The sequence below is a fragment of the Hippoglossus hippoglossus genome, chromosome 15 (assembly GCF_009819705.1).
Source record: "Hippoglossus hippoglossus isolate fHipHip1 chromosome 15, fHipHip1.pri, whole genome shotgun sequence".
Classification (NCBI taxonomy): Eukaryota; Metazoa; Chordata; class Actinopteri; order Pleuronectiformes; family Pleuronectidae; genus Hippoglossus; species Hippoglossus hippoglossus.
In genome coordinates this window covers 14,064,985-14,086,690 of record NC_047165.1, presented here as the reverse complement: position 1 = coordinate 14,086,690, position 21,706 = coordinate 14,064,985, and the positions used below count along the sequence as shown (strand labels likewise).

Below are 21,706 nucleotides of genomic sequence, written 5' to 3'. Positions count from 1 at the left end.
TAGAACTGTTTGAAGAGGACTCACTAATGACAATGAATAATTCTGAAGTAGCTCCAGAGCTTTAACACAGGTCAAGCAAACAGTACATTCTAAAAAGGCACGTTTAGAACGGGTACTTGTGTTCTTCCACACAGAAGTGATACTTCTTTTCTTTGCAGTGCAAGAAAAGATATGCAAATCATATATATGAATAGTCTTATGTAAGAAATCGAGCACTAGCTTCCTTCTGCTTATGTAACTTGGGGGCAGAAGACAGTGGAAGATTATGAAATGAGAGACAGAAGTGACAGGAGCAATTGATACGTGTGTTCTATGCTCACCGGCCTCAGGCTGTGATGTCCCAATTAAGGAGGTTACGTGATAAATAGCTATATTCTGGTGTCCTCTGCCCCAGCTGTCAGTGCTGCCTAATGTGATAAACAGACAGCAGCCGCCCTGTGCCAGAGACGGGGCAGGTACTTGGCAGGTGCGTCCTCCGCAGTACCTCCCTTGCTCCTTGAGGGGGCAGATTTTTGTTCATTCGTCACTCTACCTGCCTTCGCTGTCCTCAGGTGCTCTTTAAGATGGTCCTGGGCAGTGCCAAATTTGGAGAGGCCGCACTCTTTCTGAGCATCGTTGGGAGCGCCAACTTTGTCTTCATCAGCTTCGTGCCGGTCATCCTGTATTTCACCCACGTGGAGTACTTCGGCTCGCCTGAAAACATCCCCTGGGCCTACCTCTGCGGGGTCGCAGGCCTGCTTTTTGGTATGGAAAGATGTCACCTGAAGCAATGCAGTGCATATACATGATACTGTAATAATAACCTAACACATGAATATCAGTTTCTGAGCTTTTTCTTACCGCTCTGATTTCAGCTTTCAACGTCCTGGTGAACTTTGGCATCGCGATAACATACCCGACATTAATCTCACTTGGCATCGTCCTAAGTGTTCCTGTAAATGCCAGTAAGTCCCTTGGCTTTTCTCTCAGACGCAATTTATTGATCCAGACACCATTTAACATTTGATGGCGTTTAATTTCCTCCAAAGGTTATTATCAACTGTATATTTAAATGACAACTTTTAATTTCAAAGTTGGTTCCTTCTTGTTGTGTCATTTTATGTCTTACATAATCTTTAATAATAATAATAGAGTAATCCTATAAATTCTTCTTTAACTCATTTAACTGTACAGCACTCATTAATATATATTCTATTTACTCTGTATTTATAATTTCTATTCTATTTATTAATGATTCCTCCATTACTTTTATTGATGACTCTTTTTAACTGTCCTCTTTCTAATTTCCCCATTGCGGGATTAATAAAGAGTATCTTATTTTGACTAATCTAATTTTAAAGGTTCAGTGTGTAGAATTTAGTGACATCTAGTGGTGAAGTTGCATGTTGCAGCTGAATACCCCTCACCTCACCCTCCTCTTCCAAACATGAAAGAGAACCTGTGTAAACCTTCAGTTGTACTAAAAACTCCCGATGTAAATATAAAGGGCCCATTCTTGGTATTTAATTTCTGCCAATAGATCACTTTCACCTAAATCTTACACACTGAACCTTTAATTGTTAAATAAATATAAATATATAAAAATATATATATATAGTCCTAAATATGCTCATACTTATTCATTATCTTCATTTCACAGTGGTGGACCTCTACACATGTGAAATCCATTTCAACACGGTTCGCCTCATCGCTGTGTTCATCATCTGCCTGGGCTTCCTCATGCTGCTGTTACCGGAGGACTGGGACCAGTGCATCATCCAGCTCAGCACCAAGCTGCGCAAACGCGACGAGCCGGCAGAGGGCAGCGTCGAGGCGGGTGCCACCACCGGGCTCAACTGGAGAGGGAGAGCCAGGACCTCCACCTTTACACATTGACTCCAACGAAGTGTAACGATGCAAACACAGACACGGGGAGGGAGACACGTTAACGCCTCTGTTGGTGTTGATGTCGGGACATTTGAACCTGCCTGGTGCCCCCCCCTCGCTTTTCTCACAGCTCCCTGGCCAAAAAGATTCCGTGACTCTCCTCTGATCGGAAATGCAAGAGGAATTAATTACATATCATTTATTTGGCGTCCACTCCACTCAAAACGTATCCGAGCTGGTGCATGGGCTCATATCAATTGTACTCCTTTTGTGCCCCCAAAAAAAATTACAACAGCAGGTATAACATCTGATAATGATTGAGTCATGTGTTGATTTTCCTGTACCTCTTAAATCATTCCATCGGTTCACCACACCCTCGCGCCTGGGAAAACTTGCCAACTTGCCTGATGACAGACATTTTGTTCGAGGACGGCCTCACACCTTGTGGACTCGCTGGCTTTAACACACACACACACACACACACAAACACACACTAGTGCACACATTCGAGATCCAAAGAAGAATGCCTAAAAATGCTGAATGCCTGAAAACAAAAGGGGAGGCCCTGCAGCGGCGCCCCCCCTCAGGTGTAAACTTCTGACAAATACCTGCCTTTCGTGCACTGTACATAGCCGTGTGTCACACCTCTTGTGTCCTGGAGCTGTGGAAACATCGATGGGCTCATCTGGCGCGAAGGGACCTGTCGGGACATCTGAGGATCAATCTGAGCTGGAGAGGCTTTCACGACACCTCACCCTGCGCGTCCAGGAGCAGAGCTCTGGTCCTTTCTGACCACACTGATTGGCCGCCTGTGGTTCTGTGCTTTCCAGAGGCTGAACTCCCGCTCTGTTGGTGCCGACACCCATCGCTCAGGCCTGCAGTTTTGTCACGACAGATCTAAAGCCAGTGTTTAATATGTTTTCAATGCATGACATGGTTGAGCTTTGTTTTGTCAAAAAATTGTGAAGGTTAGGGCCGTCAATCCATCTTCGAAGCGTTTGCCTCACGTTTCCTGTTGCCGAGACGCTGGCAGCAAACAAAAATTAACCATGCAGGTAATTCAAATAATAGCTAAATGTCACAAGCAATGCTTCAGGTATCCAAATCTAAGGATGGACTTAAAGCACTTAACAGCTTCTCAAAAGACGTGAACACTTGGAATTACCCCTTTAATAACTCTGAACTTCAGACACAGCCGTCACTGAGCCTCTCTTTGAATTCCCGTCACATTTAAACTTTCTACGCTCACAATCTAATTTGCGACGGTTCTAAGTGAAATGATTTCATTTCTAGGGAAAGTAACAGAACGGTCACGCTGCAGCTCGAGGAGAGGTGTGCTGACGCAGAAAGGAAAACCCCTGCTCTTCGTCGAAGTCTCACAGCCTCTGTTTTCTTCTATCGCATTTCATGAGGCGACCGAGATGAACGACCCCGGGAGCTCTGGTGGAAACGCTGCCTTGTTGTGAATGTACGAACACATCACTCGAACCAACACACGCTCGCTATCAGTTTTTTAGTTGTTTTTTTAACAGTGCCATGACGGACCGCTGCAGAGAGACTCACTATCCTTCTTCTACTCATCTAACCGTGATGCATTTTTTTAAAAAACAAACTCTTGACGCGTCATTGACACTTTTTTCAAATATTTTTTGCATTTGTTCGCCGGCTAACTTTGAGAAACAGCTACAGGACGAGCATGCACATACTGTATGAGCAGATACAGCTGACGAGTCCACTTCACTGCCTTTTCTTTGGTTTTGCTATAGAGAACATTAGCACCGTTTCCCATTGTCATTCTCTATGACAATAAATAATAATATTGTATTCCTCTGGAATTATTGCTAGACATAAATGTAAACCTTTGTAAGGAATGACGATTTTTACACTGAGATGCAACATATGATTATCACATTTGAGGAAGAGATCATTATGAGCGTGAATAAATGACGGGTTTGTTAGATCTACTGTTGGGTGTCTTCAAGTGTAATCACATGTACTACATAAAATATTCTTTTCAATACATCCGCTTCTCCGGGTTTGTTTACCTCCTCAGTGTTGCAGTCCTTGCTCTTTCCAATTACTGATCAATGTAAATGTTCACGAGAAGCCTGAAAATATAAATGATCAAATGATTGATATAATATCTATCTGCATATATTGCTGTGGTCTTGTAATAATTTGAGTCATATTTCAAGCAAAATGCCAACATTTGCTGCTTTTACTTGTCTCATGTGCAAGTCAATGGAATAATTGGAGGGGTTTTGAAGTGTTGATCAGACAAAATGGAACATTTGAATATTCAATACCCAGCACTGGGAAACAGGGATGAGCATTTTCTGTATCTTTATAAAAAGACAAATTTAATCGGTTTATCTGGGAGGAAAAAACAGGACATCTTTCAATTATGAAAATATTCAATAAGGGTTTGTTTTTTTTCCAATTTAAATAAGTTGCTAATTTCAGCAGTTTTCTTAAACAGAAAAACTAAAAATATAACTGATTACAGCATTTGTTAGTTGTAAATTCATGTAATTTCTGCACTTTGGACTTCTGGTGGGCAAAACAAGCAAAAGTATTATGCCAACTTGGGTTTCAAAGTATTTTTTAAAAACTTTTTTTTTTTTAATTTATGGACCAAAAGTTGAATCAGTTAATTCAAATAATAAATACATTGATACATAATGAATATGGAGTCACAGTCTGATGTGGTAGACACTGTTCCTGCATCACTAACACATCATTAACACACATCATGCTCTACTCTCACTGTTATTTGGCCATAGAGGAACGTGGCCTGACGCTCCCTGGTCACAGCAGAGAACGGTAGTCTTTTGCCCTCCTGTGGCCGAGTGGGAACCTGCAACCTGTCCACCCGCCTGTCGCCACCACGGTCTGGAGATGAGGAGTTGTTTTCAGTCCGACACACTTTGCATAGAAGCTCGTCAGGAAGATGTTTGAGGTCCGTGCTGACAGGGAGGATGGAGGGGGAATACTTGGAGATATCACAGGTTGAACTCTCCGTGCTGGACGGTGGGCTGATGGGGATGGTGTTCAGAGAGCAGGGCTCGCTACTCCTGAAGTCGTCTCCCTCGGCTCTGACCTCCCCTGCCTTGCCCACCACACTTCCCAGGCGTGCTCTTATTTTTTGCCTAAGTCCCTGAAGGGCCCCCTGGAAACGTTTGCTGAGCAGAGCATACAGAAGAGGATTGATGTCAGAGTTCAGCAACACCAGCCAGTATGAAAAGGTCACAGCAGAGGGCGGGACAAGGCTGGATTGGCCGGAAATTGCAGTTTCCGTGGCCTGAACGAGGGCCACACCCACGTAAGGTGTCCAGCAGAAGAAGAAGGCTGAGATGACCAGGAAGAGACGCACCACTCCGTGTTGGTTATGGTGCTGCTGGGAGTTCTCAGGGGGAGGCTGGGAGGAGCTGGGAGCCAAGATGGAGACCAGACGTCTGGATAAAGAGTTACTCTGCTCTGCAGCAGAATTAGGGAGAGCAGGGCTGATGTTACTTTCGTCTTCTCTAGTGACATCAGGCACAAACTGGCCACTCACATGGTAGATCAGTGAAGAGGGGTTGTGGAGCGTCCCACACTGATGCAGCTGAGGTGAAACACCAGGAGCGAAGGCAGAGGTCTGATTCCTGCTTCGCTGGACAGCGTCCTCTAAGGTATGAATCCTCCTAGCGTGGCTGCGTGCCACCTTGACAATGTTCACGTAGCAGAAGAGGATGACCACCGCAGGTACGAGGTAGGAGAGGCCGGCCATAAAAGCCGTGTAGCTGGGACTGCTGGCCCAGTTGACGGCACAGCTGTACATGGGGACCATGTAACTGACAGAGCTCCAGCCCAGCAGGGGAGGGCAACTGGTGGCCAGAGCCTGCAGCCAGATCCACAGCACCACAGCGCCAGTCCTCCACAGGGTGCAGCGGGAGCTGTAGCGCAGGCAGTCCATGATGGAGTGGTAGCGGTCGAGAGCAATGGCAGCTAGTGTCAGGACAGAGGCTGTGCAGTACACAGAGGAGGTGTAGCCCACGTACATACAGAGGTGCTGTCAGACAGGAGAGACACAACGTCAACATGTGCACACTCATGGAACAAAAGAAAACAGGTGTTATAACATGAGAAGTCAGCTTCAGGTCATGTCAGACACAGATGGTGACATGTGACATTTAACAGAGGTGACGTACAGAGAAATCTACCCATCCATGGTTCATGATGGACAGAGCGACAAATGGCATGACTCCGACGCCCACCAGGAGGTCGCTGATGGCCAGGTTCATGATCAGCACGGACGCCACAGAGTGGAAAGTCTTGGTTGAAGCCACAATCGCAATGACAAGAATATTACCTATACATATACATAAACACAAACACACACAGACACACACACACACACAGAGGTCAGACAGGTTGGACTCTGCACCACATTTTCCATTTGTTAAAAAGCAATAGAGACAATATCTACTGAGTAGTAAACCTTTGATTTCACAACTGTGGATTATCAGAGGAAACAAGTATTACAAACTTGATTATGATACTACATAGTATTGCATAATACTGACCTCATGACCTTACTGAGAAGTCCCCAGCCCCCTTTGTTAGATAAAATAGACAAGATATAAAGAGTCCAAGGTTCAATGCAGTTAATTATGGATTAAATTGTTCAGGTATTGAAATCTGCTTTTTCTGCCACCACCAAAATACAATAGAGATGGATGAGATCTCCCGAAGAGGATTTAAAAGCCATATAAATGAACCAGGATCACATAAGGTATTGAGCCACTGAAGCCCAGTGGCAGGTCCCGAGTGTGTGTCATCCGGGACCTGCCAAACATCAATACACAAGGGCATTGACACTTGTGTATTGATATGTGTGAGTTATAGTTTTCTATATAGACCTGCAAGCACAAGCATTTATTCCCTGTTAAGTGAGAACGTGGCCTCGAGATTGGCTAAGACCTTGTGACGGTCAAAGGGGTGTGGTTTTATTCAATCAATAACAGCTAGACAAATGCCAGATAACGGTTAATAACTGGTAAAGACTTCAGCAAATATACAGATGAAAATATATATTTTAAAAAGTATCTCTGTCAGGTCAAGAATAAGCAAACAGATGGAAACCAAATAAAATGTTTTTATGGACTAAAGACATCTAATATCTCCTTTCACCATTTCAATGATTCCCTAGAGTGATCCACTGTTTGTCTGCACCTTCAAATACACATACACATAATACTGTACATACAAATTCATCTGTACTGTACTCTGTATCCAAGATCAGCTGATTTTCACACTTGGGCAACAACCAGGTGGTTTTAAATTCAACTTAAATGCTGCAGTTTTTTATCTTTTAGATGAAATTCTGAATCTCACCTTCACTTTATTTATGATCTTGCCACATACTTGTACACAGTAAAGTGTCAACATGCTTAATAATATTCAGCTAGAATTATAACATGTTAACATAATATTTGCACTTAAATTATTGTGCCTGACTGGTCATACGAAAAAAAATTACATTCAAATTATTATAATGATCAGGCCACATATAACGTTGTTGGAAAAGATAACCAAAGACAAATGCATATTCCATTACAAGAACATTGATCTTAATTTCAGTTCTGAAAGTCAGATCAGTTTCAAATATTTCAGATTCTGAAATGCAATCCTAAATCTCCAGTAGGCCTATAAAAGAGTAAAAGTTTTGTATATGAGCTGCTGCCGCTTTAGAAGCTAAATGAGATGTGGTCAGGTGATCGTGTACCTGTCACTGCGCCCAAACACATCAGCACCATGAGGATCTCCAGCAGCAGCTGAGTCCGCCCGGACACCACGAGTCCTGCCGCCCCGCTCCAGCTCCCGTTCCCCGCCGCAGCCTGCAGAGGAGAGCGGGGCTCGGACCAGGAGCCACCCAGCTCCTCCATGTCCCACTCACATCTACCGTCCTCTCATGATGAGCCACGAGCAAGCGCGACTCGACGGGGAAAAGAAACGAGTGACTGGAGTGAGCTGCTCCATCTGCTCTCCAGGTGAGTCTGGAGGTTGTGGGTATGACTAGTGTTCCCTGAGGGAGGGACACGCGGTACAGCTCATCAGTGTGGGGATTGAGTTCAACCTGAAGAATAGTTTTCAACTCTCCTGTTAGTGACCGCCCACTTTTATTAAGCTTCTGGTTTCCCCAGAAGTAAATGTCGGATTCCTTTTCTCCACTGACGTTTCAGAAAATCCTTATAAACAGTTTAAAGTATGGAACCAGGCCGACCAGCTACTAGATGAGTCATGACCATGAAACATTTGATCCGGAGCTACAATCAATAATGTGTACATAACTACCTAAAAGGTCCAGTGTGTAAGATTTAGGTGAAACTTTGGCAGAAATTGAATATAAAATAATCCTAGTGATGTTTTCACTTGTGTGTTTCATCTACATTGTACAAATTGTTGTTTTCTTTACTCTAGAATGGGCATTTTATATTTAAATACTTTAGATTAAGATCAGGAGCGGGTCCTCGCTACGGAGGCTGCCATGTTTTTTATAGATGTCCAAACTGGACAAATTAAACACCTTTTGCAACACTAAATTCTACACACTGAACCTTTAAGAGTGAAGGAACTACACATCCCATAAATCATTGCTAATGATCCCTTTCCAACACTATTATACATTGTCATGTATAATAGTTTGTGTCTTGTATGTATGAACATAGCATTTCATATAGTGTATAGAATAGTAACCTAGTGTAGTAACGCTGAAGGATCCGATCAAAGCCAGCATCACTTTCGCATAGTGGTAGTGTTTAACATTGCCATGGTAACAGTGAGCTCCATCGATCAGAGACGCTGTTGACCTTTGACCATCACAATCGAATCAATTCATCTTTGAATCCAAATTAAAAAAACAATAACATCAACAATAATAAAACAAATAATCAGCTTATATTTATTCAACTGTATAAAACAAGACCGTTTGCAATTTAAAACCACAAACTGCAATAAAAACATTGACAATGAGATGACATGTATTAAAGCCTACAAACAAATGCAGTATTAATATATAATGTGTGATACTTTGCTGGATAAGGACATCAGGAACCAGTCCTGGTGCTCTGAGGCGAATAATAAGTGCTCACATAAACAAGACACTTCCTCATCAAAGCAGGAGATTTCCATTTATGCTGCTGATAGAGACACACAGACTGGCTGCATTAATATGACAGCAGGCCCAGTGGAATAGTTCACTGTAATAACCAGAAGTGATGACTCTCATTAAGGCACAAGCACAGTACTGATGACTGCTGACCACATTAAAACCTGAGAGATCCCTGTCCAGATAGAATGTGAAAATCCTTACGGGCCAGACATTAATCATTATGTAGCATCTCCATGTCCCCGAGCTGATGATGACATTTTAATTTAAAGTCGCCTCAGACTCTTCTTACGCTCGCTACCACAGACGATCAAGCACGGTCAACATCTGGAGGTCAGACGTCACGTCATGTCATAGGTCCACAGGGCTGTAACTGCAGGTTTCTCCTTCAGCTGCGTTTGGCGTCGACCTCAGTTGAACCAGAGGCGAGATGTTGCCGCGTGTATTCCCAAATGAGCAGGGCCGCGCTTACGTGCACGTTCAGGGAGCGGATGACCCCTTGTTGGGGGATCTCCACACAAACGTCCAACATCTGGAGCAAGTTGGCAGGAATACCTTCCCGTTCATTGCTAAAAGATGACAAAGTGAAAAATATCTATAAAGCGGACAATACGGCTAGTTTAACATTTTGGGAAATATACTTATTTGTTTTCTTCCTGAAAGTCAGATGCAAAGTTTGATACCACTGTCGCATCTGTATGATGAATACAAACATGAGAGAGTGGTGTCAATGTTTTCATCCAACTCTCAGCAAGAAAGAAAATGATATTTTCCAAAATGTTGAAATATTCCTTGTACCCATGGAGATGATTCATTGTATATTAAAAAATGTTGTGTTCTGTCAGGAGGAAGTGTTTTTCCAAAGAGAATTTGTAGTTTTGCTCTTTTGAAGAAATTGTACTTTCTCTATTCTTGTTGTTCTGGGTTTGTACCCTCATGGTTGAATGCACTTATTGTAAGTCGCTTTGGATAAAAGCGTCAGCTAAATGAAATGTAATGTAAAATTCAGATCAACAGAACAGCTTCAGTGAAATTGTATTTTCTAGATAAATTTGGATGTGATGCACTGCATCATGTCAGGGGGAGGCCACTCTGACCACATCCCCCCCCCCCCCCCCCCCCCCCCCCTTAGCCTCCCTGCTGACCCTCACTCCTAGTATGGTTAGTTAGTATTGAGCTGAAAATGGTATTGCTCTCAATCCCAAATCCAATTAAAATACAAATAATTACTGTAATACCAATAATTTCCTATTATAATTATACTCACACTGACTGCCCAATATGTACTCGGGTATGAGACCAACCATCTGCAGACCGCTGCCGTATCCATCTAACCCTGGTTGTCTATTTTGCAGTAAAATCAACATTATTTTAAATTCTCGCTTTCATTCGACTTAATGGTGCTACCCATTTGATTTAATTTAAGAGCCCTTGCTGCTAAAAGCAAAGTTAGTCCTTCATTTTCTCATGATGACTCACGAGTAATTCAAACTGTAATCAACTGAGCATATACTGCGCTCAGGCAGTATGGGCCATGCAAAGCAAACATAAAGAGGTAACGAGTTTGGGCATTCAGCGAGTCCACAGAGGGCGCCGCGCAGCGAGGAAGCGTGATTTGATGAGCTACATTTATCTCGAGTGCAACTGGGTGAGATAATGGCCACCTGATGAGAGATTAGAGGTAGGGCGGTGCTGCGTGCACACAGCTGTGAAAGCCCTCAAGATCCAGTTCACACATGGGGTGTTTGAGTTAACAGCGCAGCTCACGCCTTTGTGACTTCACAAGTTAAAACAAAACAAGACACCTACACAGATGCAATAAATATGATCCCTCTCTCTCTGTGCCAGGCCAGCTGCACAACCCCCGTACACATTTGGTGAGGAGTGAGTCACGCAGCCACTGTTTGCTTATAATTACCGATATGTTCATTTCTAAAAATGACTACATGACTTGTCTGTGTCACGTTGACCACAGGGCAGCGTCATGAACTGAACTAGATAAAAGGTTCAGGGTTTTTTTCAGTGGCAGTCATCACACCGCTTGTATTGGTTCGTGTAATTCATTTCCATGAACCCTTGTCCTCAGGGAGAGCCAATTACAGCCCGGCGTGCCCCGACAGGTTCAGCGCGGGGAGGAGAGGTGCAGATACCGCAGGGGAAACGCTCTAAATCGGTGAGATAACATTAAATATGTCTCGTCAGCTCAAACCTTTATCTATGTGGGAGTCACAAGGGCATGGGAAAGCAGAGGCTTGCATGCATTTATGCACTAATGGTCGGTGGAAAAAGCATTTTTATGGCTTTACTAAGAGTAAGCCTGTATATAAAGAGGTCATACCCAAGAAGTAAGAGAGTCTTCTCAGGGAACTGATAGTCCTGGAGACTGTGACTGTTGGCGGTCTGCTCCACGCCAACAATACAGTACCCTTCGCTCTTCTTCACCTGCAGGAAGTCGGTCAGCTCCAAGGGCTTCACCTGATGGACAGATACAGGTTACGATTTAATAATAGTTTTTATAGCATCAAATAATGAATTAAAACCAATTGGAAAATGTTACACTTCAACATATATCAGGGTGATAAGAAACACCTAAAATGACTGTACTATGACTTTTTATGTCCCAGCCACTAACACAGAGGAGGCAGGGTTTATGATCTATAATGGAGCCAACCACCAGGTGGCGATCAGATGCTTTGGCTTCACTTTTCAAGAACTATGATAACGTCCATCTTTATATATGGAATATACATGAAAATCTGATATAGGTTTTTTACATTGAAATCATCAAAATCACTTTTTCTGCTCCATGTTGAGAATGAAAAAAACATATCAGCTGATTTCAGATGGACCATTTGTTTCCTTGGAATTCAAATCAAACATTTAAATAATTTTGGGAACTTGGACTTGGGTTGCTGCCCCTTTCCATTTCGGTGGTTCTTGCACTGGAGCCAGAAATATCAAAGTTTACAAAAAAGATAGGTAGTTTCGGTAAAGTTCAAGTGGAAGAAGTATTTAAATCTAAATATTTTTATTTAGGCTTTGCAGGGTATATAACAAAAGTGCAGCCAGGTTTGGTCATTAAAGAGAATTGGTGACAAGTATGGGTGTGCAATGACAGCAGCATACAAACAAAGCTAGAAATTCTCAAATTCACCACCAAGGCGCAATTAAGAGTTAATTTCGTTCTTGAAACTATAACACGTACAAAAAAATGCTTTCTTCTAATTGCAAGAAAGATGTTCATAATACGTGTAACAGTTTTCTCGGTGGCAGCAGAACAGAGTGCCATTAGGAGAACTGCAGCGTCGGTATCCAGCTGTTCTGGCTGCTGCTGGCAGTTGATGTTAATCTTGACTGAGACAATTTTAACCCTGAGCGAACCAGGTCAAATCACACACTCCTCAGGTCCATAACCCACTGGGAGAAGGAGTTATATAAAGACAAAGTGGACATCATAATCACTGGGGTGAAATGCCACATCACTTTATGCAATTTACCTCTAACAGAGGAAGCCAGAGCTCAGACGAGACGCTCAGGGCCTGGAAGAGTTTGTCCCCGACGTGACGGAGGGTGTCCAGAACCAGAGCACTGGCACCGAATATCTCACAGGTCCTGCACAGACCTAGAACAACAACAAATGAAGAGAAATGTGTGAACCATCTAAGTGAGGATGGTTTGTCTACTATGAGAGCTCAGGGGTCAATGAGACCATTTGAGGCCCGGGTCATCTGTGGCAACGATGACTCAACATTAAATAGATCCTGGTCATCATGGGCACAGACAGATATAAAAAAGCTGCACCTTTAATGAATGAAAGTAAAACATTATCAGAACATCCACACCAGTGTTCTTGCTTACATCACACAGTATCAATATTGGTTTTGAAAATGGGTTTTTCCTCTGTAAACACATTTTAATTGATTCAGCTTCTTATCATCAGACACAAAAAAAAAAACATACATTTGCAGAGCTGATGTGAGGTGGGCATTTCCTGTCTAAAGTCTTGGTTTGGTTTTAAATAGAAGCTGAGTCTTAGGTCTCCATTGAGAAAACTTAAAATTAACTGTATTTTCTGATTAAACAACCACTAACATCTGGCTTTTGTCTACATTGGGAATGGATACAATCAGCATTCACTCCCGGGTTAAAGGAATCTGCAGTCGACAAGAGTTTCAATCGTTTACGATCGGCAGTGATGGGAATGAGTCCCCCAGGTGAACGTACTAATTTCGTGACGTCGAGTATGACGCACAAGGGGGAAAAAAACCAAAAAGGCAAACTCCTCTACTGGCAATGGGGAAAAAAGTTAATCGTTTTTTTGTGGAGTTTAAATTAAAAGCAAATTTTGGTGTTATAGATGTATTAGGTAACGTGTTGTGCTGCTCCTGACCTCCTAAATTGGTGGGTTTGTCTATGAGCGAGGCCACCACCAGCAGGGCGCCGTGCAGTTTGCCCAGTCGAGCAGCCCTCTGCGGGGGAGCCAACTGAAGCTCTGGCTCCTGCTCCTGGATCCCCAACTTCCAGGGAGTGATCTTCTTCTGCACCTCGGCCCAGCGCTCCTCCTTATCCTGCTCAGCTGGGTGACACAACACCATGATACCCTCAATTCTCCCCTTTATTGTGTGAAACAAACAAGTAGATATGCTGGTGCTACTGTACTTTTGTCCTGCTGGATCCAGTCTCCAGGCTGGAACTGGCTCAGGTCCCGAGCAGGATTTCTCACAGGGAGAGATGGAGTGTCAGAGAAACACGTCAGTTTCTCAAACTTCCACGCTGGAATCCACTCGTCGTCAGCCAACTCCGACAGACTGGGAAAGGTGCAGAATATGGTCTAGGAGAGCAGAGTACGAAAATGTTACTGTGCATCGTGTTACCTCTGAAATGTGAAAATCGAATTGGTTCCAAGACATTTAATTTTTAGCAAAAAATATACCTCAACGCTGTAATCTCTGATAGGGTGAAAGGCACCGAAGAAGAAGTGCTCCTGGATCCTTATCCAGTTTTTGTTGGCGTTTCTAGAGGGCGAGACAGAAAATCATACATCAGCATACTACAGTCAGCTTTTTGTGAAATATTGAACATGGCATGTGCTCACCCAGTGGTTTGCATGGCCTCAGCCTGCTTCAAACAGGTCTTGATCACGGCGGACAAGCCCCCCAAGCCATCAGCCCCTTCCTCCACAAAGCTCCACACCCTCTTCAGGGCCAGTAAGGCATACAGGCGCACACTGAAGTTATGGTTGAAACACCACTGCAGGATGATGTTCAACGCTGTACGCAACTGCTCTGCCTTAAACACAAAGATGGAGAGATCTGATGAAGAGGTGATGAAGAAGAATAATGGTGTTTGAATGGAGAAACTCATTGGGTTTACCTTGTCCTTAAGGTTAGGAATGATGATGTTGAAGTGGACGAGGACTGACAGGAAGGTGCACACGCTTGTCTTGGTCTTTTCTTGATCCTGTAGAGAAAACACAGTCATTGTTAAATCATTTTACGGTCTCACTCACATTACGGTATTTTCTGGTGCACCGGTGTCCAGAGTTGGGTGCTCACCGTGTTGAAACAGGCCCAAAATCTGTCCATGTGTTGTGGATGGTCAGTGAGGATTAGAATCATCATCCATTCGATCAGGTACTTGACTGAAGCTTGGTTACTGCAGAATCCAGCTTCAAACACATGGTTCAGCAAAGTGGAGACAAAGTCCTACACACACACACACTCAGTCAGTTACTATGTGATACGTTATTTCCTGTAAGATTCTTAGTTTGAGTGTAATCCTCTCACCTCTCGGAGTTTGGGCAGTAAGAGCAGCAGCGTTTGCCACACTCTGTTTTTGATACGATGCTGCAGGGAGTTGCTATAGTAACGCACTTTTGACTTTGATATGTCGTTATCCTGTAGGGGGGGAAGTGGAGATGGAAACTGGTTTTAAATTGTTGTTAAATTAGTTGCAACTGATGCTAAACTTAACATATCAAAGACAAAGTATTTCTCGTTTGGCTCATGTTTCACTTTGCTTGTTTAAGATAAGAACCAGAATATTAGATGAAGGATTGAGATTTTTTAGGTTTCAATATGAATTGTCATGACCAAAAATTATATGTGATTGTGAAAACATTTTCCTGATATATTTTTGGACATTGGAAAAACATTGTTACTAGTGTTGTGGCACTTATCCTCAGAGTAATCACCTACCCTTTTCAACAGAGCCATCACTAGATCCTCCATCACTCTTTCATGCTGCGGGTTTGAGGGATCCAGGCGGCTGAGGAACGCCAATACACATGTGCGAGGGAACTGATCATCCCTGTTATCACTGGAAAATGAAAGCAGGAGTTCCGAACTGTGAAAACATCTGCACAGCAGCAGGGACCTCTAGTGGCAGTCCTTTAAATTACAGCCATAAAGGAGCAAGCTCTCCCACGTTACAGCTAAGAAGACGTCAGCTCACCTTGTAACAACGACATCTTCACCAAGCTGCTCCACGTAGGTTTGGACATCCTGTACGAGTCTTTGAAATAAATAAAACAGTTAAAAAAAACACACATAAAACAACAAATCTGAGAAATGCTGTCAAAAAGTTACCGTTGGTCTCTCCTGAACACTGGTCCATAAACACAGGCCTCAGTGAGCAGGTCCATGTGGCTGAAAACACTACAAAACGCTGTGTCAGCCTGGTCACCGCCGCCGCCTCCGTCTGTGGGCAGCCACGTCTGACAGCAGTGTTGCAGCAGGACTCCCAACACTCCACTTTTTGACTGAGACAGCTCGATCAGCTCAGTGGAAATCTAAATCAATCACACATCCACACATTTGTATACATATGGAGAATGTATGTAAGAGCAAATCACAGGAGCATCCAGGTCTTGATTTACCTGTTTCAACGTGGCCACAAGTGTCAGAGCCTGAGTGTGTGACAGCAAGAGCACATTCTGGTGGAAAGCCAATGAGACGAAGCCTCTCAGGGCCGGCCAGAAGTCATGGGCATTCGTGCTGAGTCCCTGCACCAGCTCCCAGCTCAGAGTCACAGCCTCCACACACAGCGCCTCCTCATCCATCAGTAACTGGGATCAAAACGTCACCAAACCAGACACGTCAGGAACACAGTTCATCAGATTTTACCTTAGTTTTTGCAAGAAATTCCTCATATTACACACATCAAACCCTCATTTCAGTTCCTTAAATTTCCCCCAAATTAACTGAGACTCACTTGTGGCAGCACCGTCTCCATGAAGGCGAGCACAGGCAGCACCAGGTCGCTGGGCAGCAGTGCCAGGGCCTCCACGCTGCAGCTCAGCGCTGCTTTGAGAGCGTCTGGTGCTCTGGAACTGTCGGTTATCTCAACAGCCTTAATCAGGAAGCTCAGACAAATCCACTGGTCTCGCATGAAGTCGGCAGCGACACGTCCCCAGTCCTGCAGCAGAGGCCCCTGCACACCTAGATCACTACCCAGGGAAGAAACATGTTTATTCCTAATCATCCCAGCATGGTTCTTAGTGACAGTGTATTTCTATTCTGGATATTGTTCTTGAGCCAAAGTTGGACCCTTCTCATGACTGTAATATTGTTAGAAAAGATTTCCACAAACCTTGAAGAGTCTCCTGTGTGTGGTTTCAGCAGGCGTACATTGAAGTTTCCCAGAGGCGACGGACTCTGGGAGGTAGAAGAAGGTGAACTGTAGAAGAAGTCGTTCAGATCTTTCAGAGCAGAAATGGCCTCTGATCTCCTGTGGATCACTTCCTGCTCCACGAGATCACAAACCGTGGCCAGGGATGCCATAGCAACTGCCTTGGCTACCTGGTGTTCCACCGATGGGATCTAGCGATGGGAAAAAACAATAATTAAGCAATCACGAATAATCAAACTGATGTATGAAGACCCTGGCTGCTGGCGGGGGTTTGAACCTGCGGGCTTGGTTCTTGAAGGACCCTGAGGCTGTGCTTAATGAGTTTAGGGAAATCACTCTGCTGGACTTTATGTTGGTGCTGGGGCGCAGAATGAGACATGACCACCAGCTGCCTCAGGACCCTCAGATACAGCTCTGCCCGCTCCAAGTCAAATAGCTGTTATAAAAAAAAAAAAGAGCACACGTTAGAGCTGAAGGCCTCGGTGCTAATCAGAGCGATGGTGACTTGCTCGACTTGCTGTTTACCTCCTGCAGCTCCCCACACAGCCGCCTCAAGATAAACTCCTGGATTGGTTCCGCAAGTCTAAAAATGAGCTTCTCCGTGGCAACGCTCACGCTATCGCCTGTGAAAAGCAGAGTGAAAAGAGGTGAACGTTACTCACTCCAGAGTGGCACCATAAATTATGACTTTATTCTGTGTTTTTTCTGTGGCTCTAACACTATCGTACCCCTCAGCTTGACCTACTGCATATTTATGAGGATGGACAGCTACGGAAATAAATCAGCGTAATCCTGACAAACCTTGCTCTCCTCCGACACCCTGACATCTTGGTGATCGTTCAAGCTGCAGCAGTCGCAGCACAAGCTGCAGGCTCTTGTCGCTCTTGCGCAGAGGAAGGTAAATGTTGGTGCTGACTCTGCTCAGGGTGTCCAGCAGAGGAGAGAGTAATGACTCCAGAGTTTTACTGAGCTCTGTGCCTGGCTGACTCTTCTCCATGTCCACACACAGCAGAATGGCCCTGGCCAACTTGTCCGCCTCTTTGGAGTCAGGTAGCCTCTCACTCTGACCTGCGGAGCAAGAAAACTGACTTTACTTGACCGTGAAAAGTGTAATTATACCCAAAGATAGACTTATTGATTTAATCACCTCGGCCAGGAAGGGCCACCCCTTCTCCAATTGTTAGTTTGTTTGTTTGTCAGCAGGATTTTGCATAAACTACAGATCAGATTTCCTCAAAACTTGGAAGGAACAAGAAAGAAAGAACCATTAAATTTGGGCACAGATCCGATCAAACCCGAAAATCCAGGAAACTCTCTAGCATTGCGAGATAGGGTGTTTGTTTTACATTTTCCCCAGTGAAAAATGGATCCTGATGAGAAACAATCTGGCAAATTTAGGTGAGTGATTTCTATGAGTGTGTACAATTTGGTCTGACTTGATTGAATTGAAGGGACTGTTGGCAAGACAGTGAGGTGAGAGAGTGCCTCAGTTGTCGGGGCGCTCGAGATATCAAACATCGTGCCAGGGAAAAAAACTAAAAGGCAAACTCCTCTACAGGCAATGGGAAAGGAGTTAAATCGACTTTTTTAGCCTCTTTTGCCAATTTAAAAAACGGCATGTACCTGCTAACTTTGGAGTAAAAGAGGTAAATGAATGTGCACAATTTGGTCTGACTTGATTGACCTTAAGGACCCTGGCGGAGGTATGTACTAAACTGAGTGCCATTCCAGCCTAAGACTGCTTCACGTCAGACTCACCTGTGCTGGCTGGAACTCGGAGATACGCCTGCATCTCGCCTTCAACGTAGCTTCTGACAGTTTCTTTCTTTGAGGCAGCACCAGTGGAATCCCCATCAACCACAATCCTGGGCTTGAAACTGCCTTCATTGTTCGACAGCCAAACGCACACCTGCAGTGGTGTCACAGACATGGGGGGTTGCAAATGAGTCAACCGTAAAATTATTCATGTGAAATGTTGGTTTTAAGTGTCTGATGCACTGTACCTGACTCGAGATCTGCGTCCCTCTACACAGTGACTCCTCTGCCCGGAAATGCATCAGGAAACTAAAGAAATCATCTAAGCTCACTGCACTCTGAAAAAAGACAGTTCAATATCAGAACTTCGTACATTCAGAGCTTTAGATGTTTGAAAATGTGGAACCAGCAGTAGAGAGCTTTGATCAAATTAAATCTAAAGATCGAATTGTAAGGTTTTCTACCTATTTTACAAATACACTGTTTGTGTCTTACCACGTCTGTGAGAGAGAGGGCGCTGTTCAGCAGGGAGCACTGGGCTGCTCCTCTTAACAACACTTGATGTGTGATCATGGTGCAGCACAGCACCTCCCTGTAACAAACCACAGACAAGATGAACACCTGCATCCAGAATGACCCGCCGGGAGCTAGTCTGAGTGAGTGGAACTGTGATGATGAGGAACCTCAGAGCTGTGAGTCCGTCGATCCCCAGCAGGGGACCGGGAGGGAGCTTGGATAGAGCTTGGGAGAGGAAGAGGAGGGGCACGGCGCACCAGTGCTTCGAGCCCAGCTGCTGAATCAGCTGCAGCAACACACAACCTGACAAAGAAAACACAACAGTCAGAGGTGGAGAGGGTTTTGGGCAACGAGAATTGAGTCAGAGCTTTCTCTGCGGCTTCTATTTTTTTCTGTACCTCTGTTCTCTGGTGGTAGGCTACTGAAGAAGGTGGCCATGAAGACTTGGAGCTTAGCCCCCAGCTCAGGACAGTCTCCTACACTCTGCCCAACTGACCTAAATGCCGACAGAAGGTGGATTTGATGAAGACTGCTGGGAAAAAAACAACTTAAAAACAAACCACTACCTGCAGTGATTTAAAACCTCACCTGTGGAAGAGTGACGTTTCCGACAGAACATCCATCAAAGGCCCAACGATAAACTGAGAAAGCAAAAGAAGAGAAAAAACCTTAATGAACAAATGTATTTCATTGAAAGTGCACGAATAAGCCTGAATCCCACTGGATAAACAGCGTCTGGGCCTGTACCTGAGAAAAGGCCAAAGCGAAGGCCGGCTGTCCGAGGACCTGCAGCCCGAGCAGGTGACACACTCCCTCTCTCATCAAGGATTTATTCTCACTGTGGAACATCCGCTGGTAAACACACAGCAGCCAGGACGGGTGGAAGAGGCCTTGACCTGAAGCCACAACATCATCAGACATATAGAGACTTTAATATAGAAAAAACAACGGGGTGAACGTGCAAACTCTGCAAAGTTTCATCTTTGGTTTTTGAGTCATTGCTGAGAAATCATTACTTATCTGAAGTGGCACTTTACTCCTTACAATGTTGTTAAACAGCAGTTAGTGATCAGTGCATGCTCGGGTACATAGAAAATAAAAATGCACTGCTTTGTTGATGGGCTCCGACGAAACCACTTATTAATGTGTTTAAAGAAATACATGGAAAGCTACACGTAATTCAATTTATTTCATAAATACACTGACATTACTGTTCTATCAGCAGCATCAGCAGCCGAATTTCATTAAGATCTGTGACGGAGCGGCACAACAGTCTGATAAACTCTAATGTTACCTTGACTATCATTCAGTGTTGTTTGGATCAACGTGTCTATTCTGTTCAGAACAGGCCGGACGACATGGACCTGCACAGGAAAAGGAGAGCAGCAGTATTAGAAAGTGGCGCCACCATCATATCGGTTGTGGTGATCCAACCAATCCTCTACCTGGTTCTCCTCCAGGGTCTCCATCACCAGAGCGTAGTCCTCCCAGAACTCCTTGAGCAGCCCGCTCCTGCTGGGGGCCCATTTGAACAAGACCTCACCTGCAACAATATGAAGACCAATGAGAAAACAAGCCAGATAAGGATAAAGGATGGATAAATAAAATTTGGTATCAAAGCCTTTCACCTTCAGCTGATGGAGAGAGGGGACAGTCCAGCTGCTTCTGCTCGGACAGCGCCACGCACCTCTTCAGCAGGTACAAGGCCCTCTTACGGGACACGCTGTCCCGGTGCGTCAGCCCGTCCTGAACCATCCTCCAGAACTGGAGGCGCAGACGAGGGTCGGCCTCACCGGAGGGGGAGTCCGGGCTGCGAGGGTCCAGCAGGTGGTCTGACACGGCTGTCACGCACAGCAGGGCCCGCTCTGTGACCACCGGTGTGCGGTCAGCGTGGTGCCAGCAGCTCAGGTCGTCCAGGATCGACAGGAGGACGCGTTGTTTCCTGGCACCGCCGCAGCAGCTCAGCAGCCTCAGGAGCAGCCGGACTGTGACCCTGCAGAGCCGCGCATCGGGGAGGCTTTTCACGCAGGACACGGCAGCGGACACGGTGCTGAGGGTGAGCTGCTCATCCGCTGACAGAGCTGGAGCGAGGGCAGCCATGACTTCACCGGACACCTCCACACTGAGCCGCCCCGGCTCCTCCTCTGACCGCTGCAGACACGGCAGCACGCACCGAGCCAACCGCCCCGGTACAGCCCCGTCACACAGCGGGACGCAGGCGCTCAGAAGCCGGCAGGCAGCGGCCGTGCTCTCCCTGCTGCCCCGCGCGGCTTCACCGGCGTCTTGTGCGGATATTGTGCCGAGGAGAGGCAGACACTGCGTCCAGATAACAGACTCGATTTTACCCTGAATGTGTCGTCTCTTCTCGGCTGTAAACGGAGACGAGTCCGAGTCCTCCAGGAGCGGACCGAGACCGGAGATGACAGCCGTCAGCGCCTCCACCCGCTCCGGCCCCGGACACGACTCGCTCGGCCAGGACAAGGACTCGAAGAGGCGGTCATAGTCTGGAGAGCTGGAGAGAACCGCGTCTATCAACACTGAAGACATGACCGGGAGCTGCTACACAGAGAGCTACTGAGAACCGGCTTCACATCCAGCGGCCATGGGCAACACGTTTTACTCAGGAATGTAAACTTCCGCCTACGTCAGCTCAGAGTCTCGCGAGAGTTGGGAATTAGATAGAGAGATAGATATAGACAAACGGATGGAGAGAAAGAGACAGATATATAAATAGATAGATAGATGATAGATGGATAGATACGGACCAGCAACCTGAAGACAAATTGCCTG

General features: G+C 45.1%; 3 protein-coding genes across 4 annotated transcripts in view; 1 reads left to right on the top strand and 2 right to left on the bottom strand.

The window, feature by feature from the left end:
- Nucleotides 1–3,883, top strand: part of slc35f3b (solute carrier family 35 member F3b) — a 53,068-nt gene extending 49,185 nt beyond the window's left edge. Inside the window, exons 6-8 of one of the 2 annotated variants that reach the window (XM_034609104.1) lie at nucleotides 552–744; nucleotides 855–944; nucleotides 1,640–3,883. In XM_034609104.1, the coding sequence (XP_034464995.1) occupies nucleotides 552–744; nucleotides 855–944; nucleotides 1,640–1,875 (519 nt within the window). In that variant the 3' untranslated portion in view covers nucleotides 1,876–3,883. The remainder of the gene's footprint in view (nucleotides 1–551; nucleotides 745–854; nucleotides 945–1,639) is intronic. The other variant, XM_034609105.1, reaches the window with a different exon arrangement.
- Nucleotides 3,884–4,565: 682 nt separating this feature from the next.
- LOC117775616 (5-hydroxytryptamine receptor 1D) lies at nucleotides 4,566–7,793 on the bottom strand. Its single transcript, XM_034608944.1, has 3 exons — nucleotides 7,634–7,793; nucleotides 6,057–6,217; nucleotides 4,566–5,917 (listed from the first exon to the last, which is right to left on the bottom strand). Exons 1-3 carry the CDS (start codon nucleotides 7,791–7,793, stop codon nucleotides 4,607–4,609), a joined length of 1,632 nt encoding a protein of 543 aa, XP_034464835.1. The 3' UTR covers nucleotides 4,566–4,606.
- A 990-nt stretch (nucleotides 7,794–8,783) lies between these two features.
- Nucleotides 8,784–21,580, bottom strand: tarbp1 (TAR (HIV-1) RNA binding protein 1). The gene is made up of 30 exons (XM_034609115.1): nucleotides 20,545–21,580; nucleotides 20,362–20,459; nucleotides 20,211–20,280; nucleotides 19,664–19,812; nucleotides 19,505–19,557; nucleotides 19,315–19,412; nucleotides 19,084–19,219; nucleotides 18,896–18,992; nucleotides 18,649–18,738; nucleotides 18,404–18,554; nucleotides 17,447–17,713; nucleotides 17,171–17,268; nucleotides 16,923–17,081; nucleotides 16,607–16,836; nucleotides 16,229–16,463; nucleotides 15,894–16,082; nucleotides 15,604–15,806; nucleotides 15,470–15,529; nucleotides 15,214–15,334; nucleotides 14,803–14,913; nucleotides 14,572–14,721; nucleotides 14,390–14,476; nucleotides 14,112–14,305; nucleotides 13,950–14,031; nucleotides 13,676–13,847; nucleotides 13,407–13,592; nucleotides 12,514–12,638; nucleotides 11,355–11,491; nucleotides 9,302–9,585; nucleotides 8,784–9,269 (listed from the first exon to the last, which is right to left on the bottom strand). The coding sequence occupies exons 1-29, from the start codon at nucleotides 21,461–21,463 to the stop codon at nucleotides 9,405–9,407; spliced, it is 4,848 nt and encodes a 1,615-aa protein (XP_034465006.1). The 5' UTR covers nucleotides 21,464–21,580; the 3' UTR covers nucleotides 8,784–9,269; nucleotides 9,302–9,404.
- Between the last annotated feature and the right edge of the window lie 126 nt (nucleotides 21,581–21,706).

Coding starts and splice junctions, on each gene's coding strand:
- LOC117775616 (XM_034608944.1), bottom strand. CDS start 7,793: ATGGAGGAGCTGGGTGGCTCCTGGTCCGAGCCCCGCTCTCCTCTGCAG. Junction 6,218..7,633: donor GTGTTTGGGCGCAGTGACAG/GTACACGATCAC, acceptor GTATATGTATAG/GTAATATTCTTGTCATTGCG. Junction 5,918..6,056: donor ATGGATGGGTAGATTTCTCT/GTACGTCACCTC, acceptor CCTGTCTGACAG/CACCTCTGTATGTACGTGGG.
- tarbp1 (XM_034609115.1), bottom strand. CDS start 21,463: ATGTCTTCAGTGTTGATAGACGCGGTTCTCTCCAGCTCTCCAGACTAT. Junction 17,714..18,403: donor CCGAGTTCCAGCCAGCACAG/GTGAGTCTGACG, acceptor CTTGCTCCGCAG/GTCAGAGTGAGAGGCTACCT. Junction 14,032..14,111: donor GAGGCCATGCAAACCACTGG/GTGAGCACATGC, acceptor CTCGCCCTCTAG/AAACGCCAACAAAAACTGGA.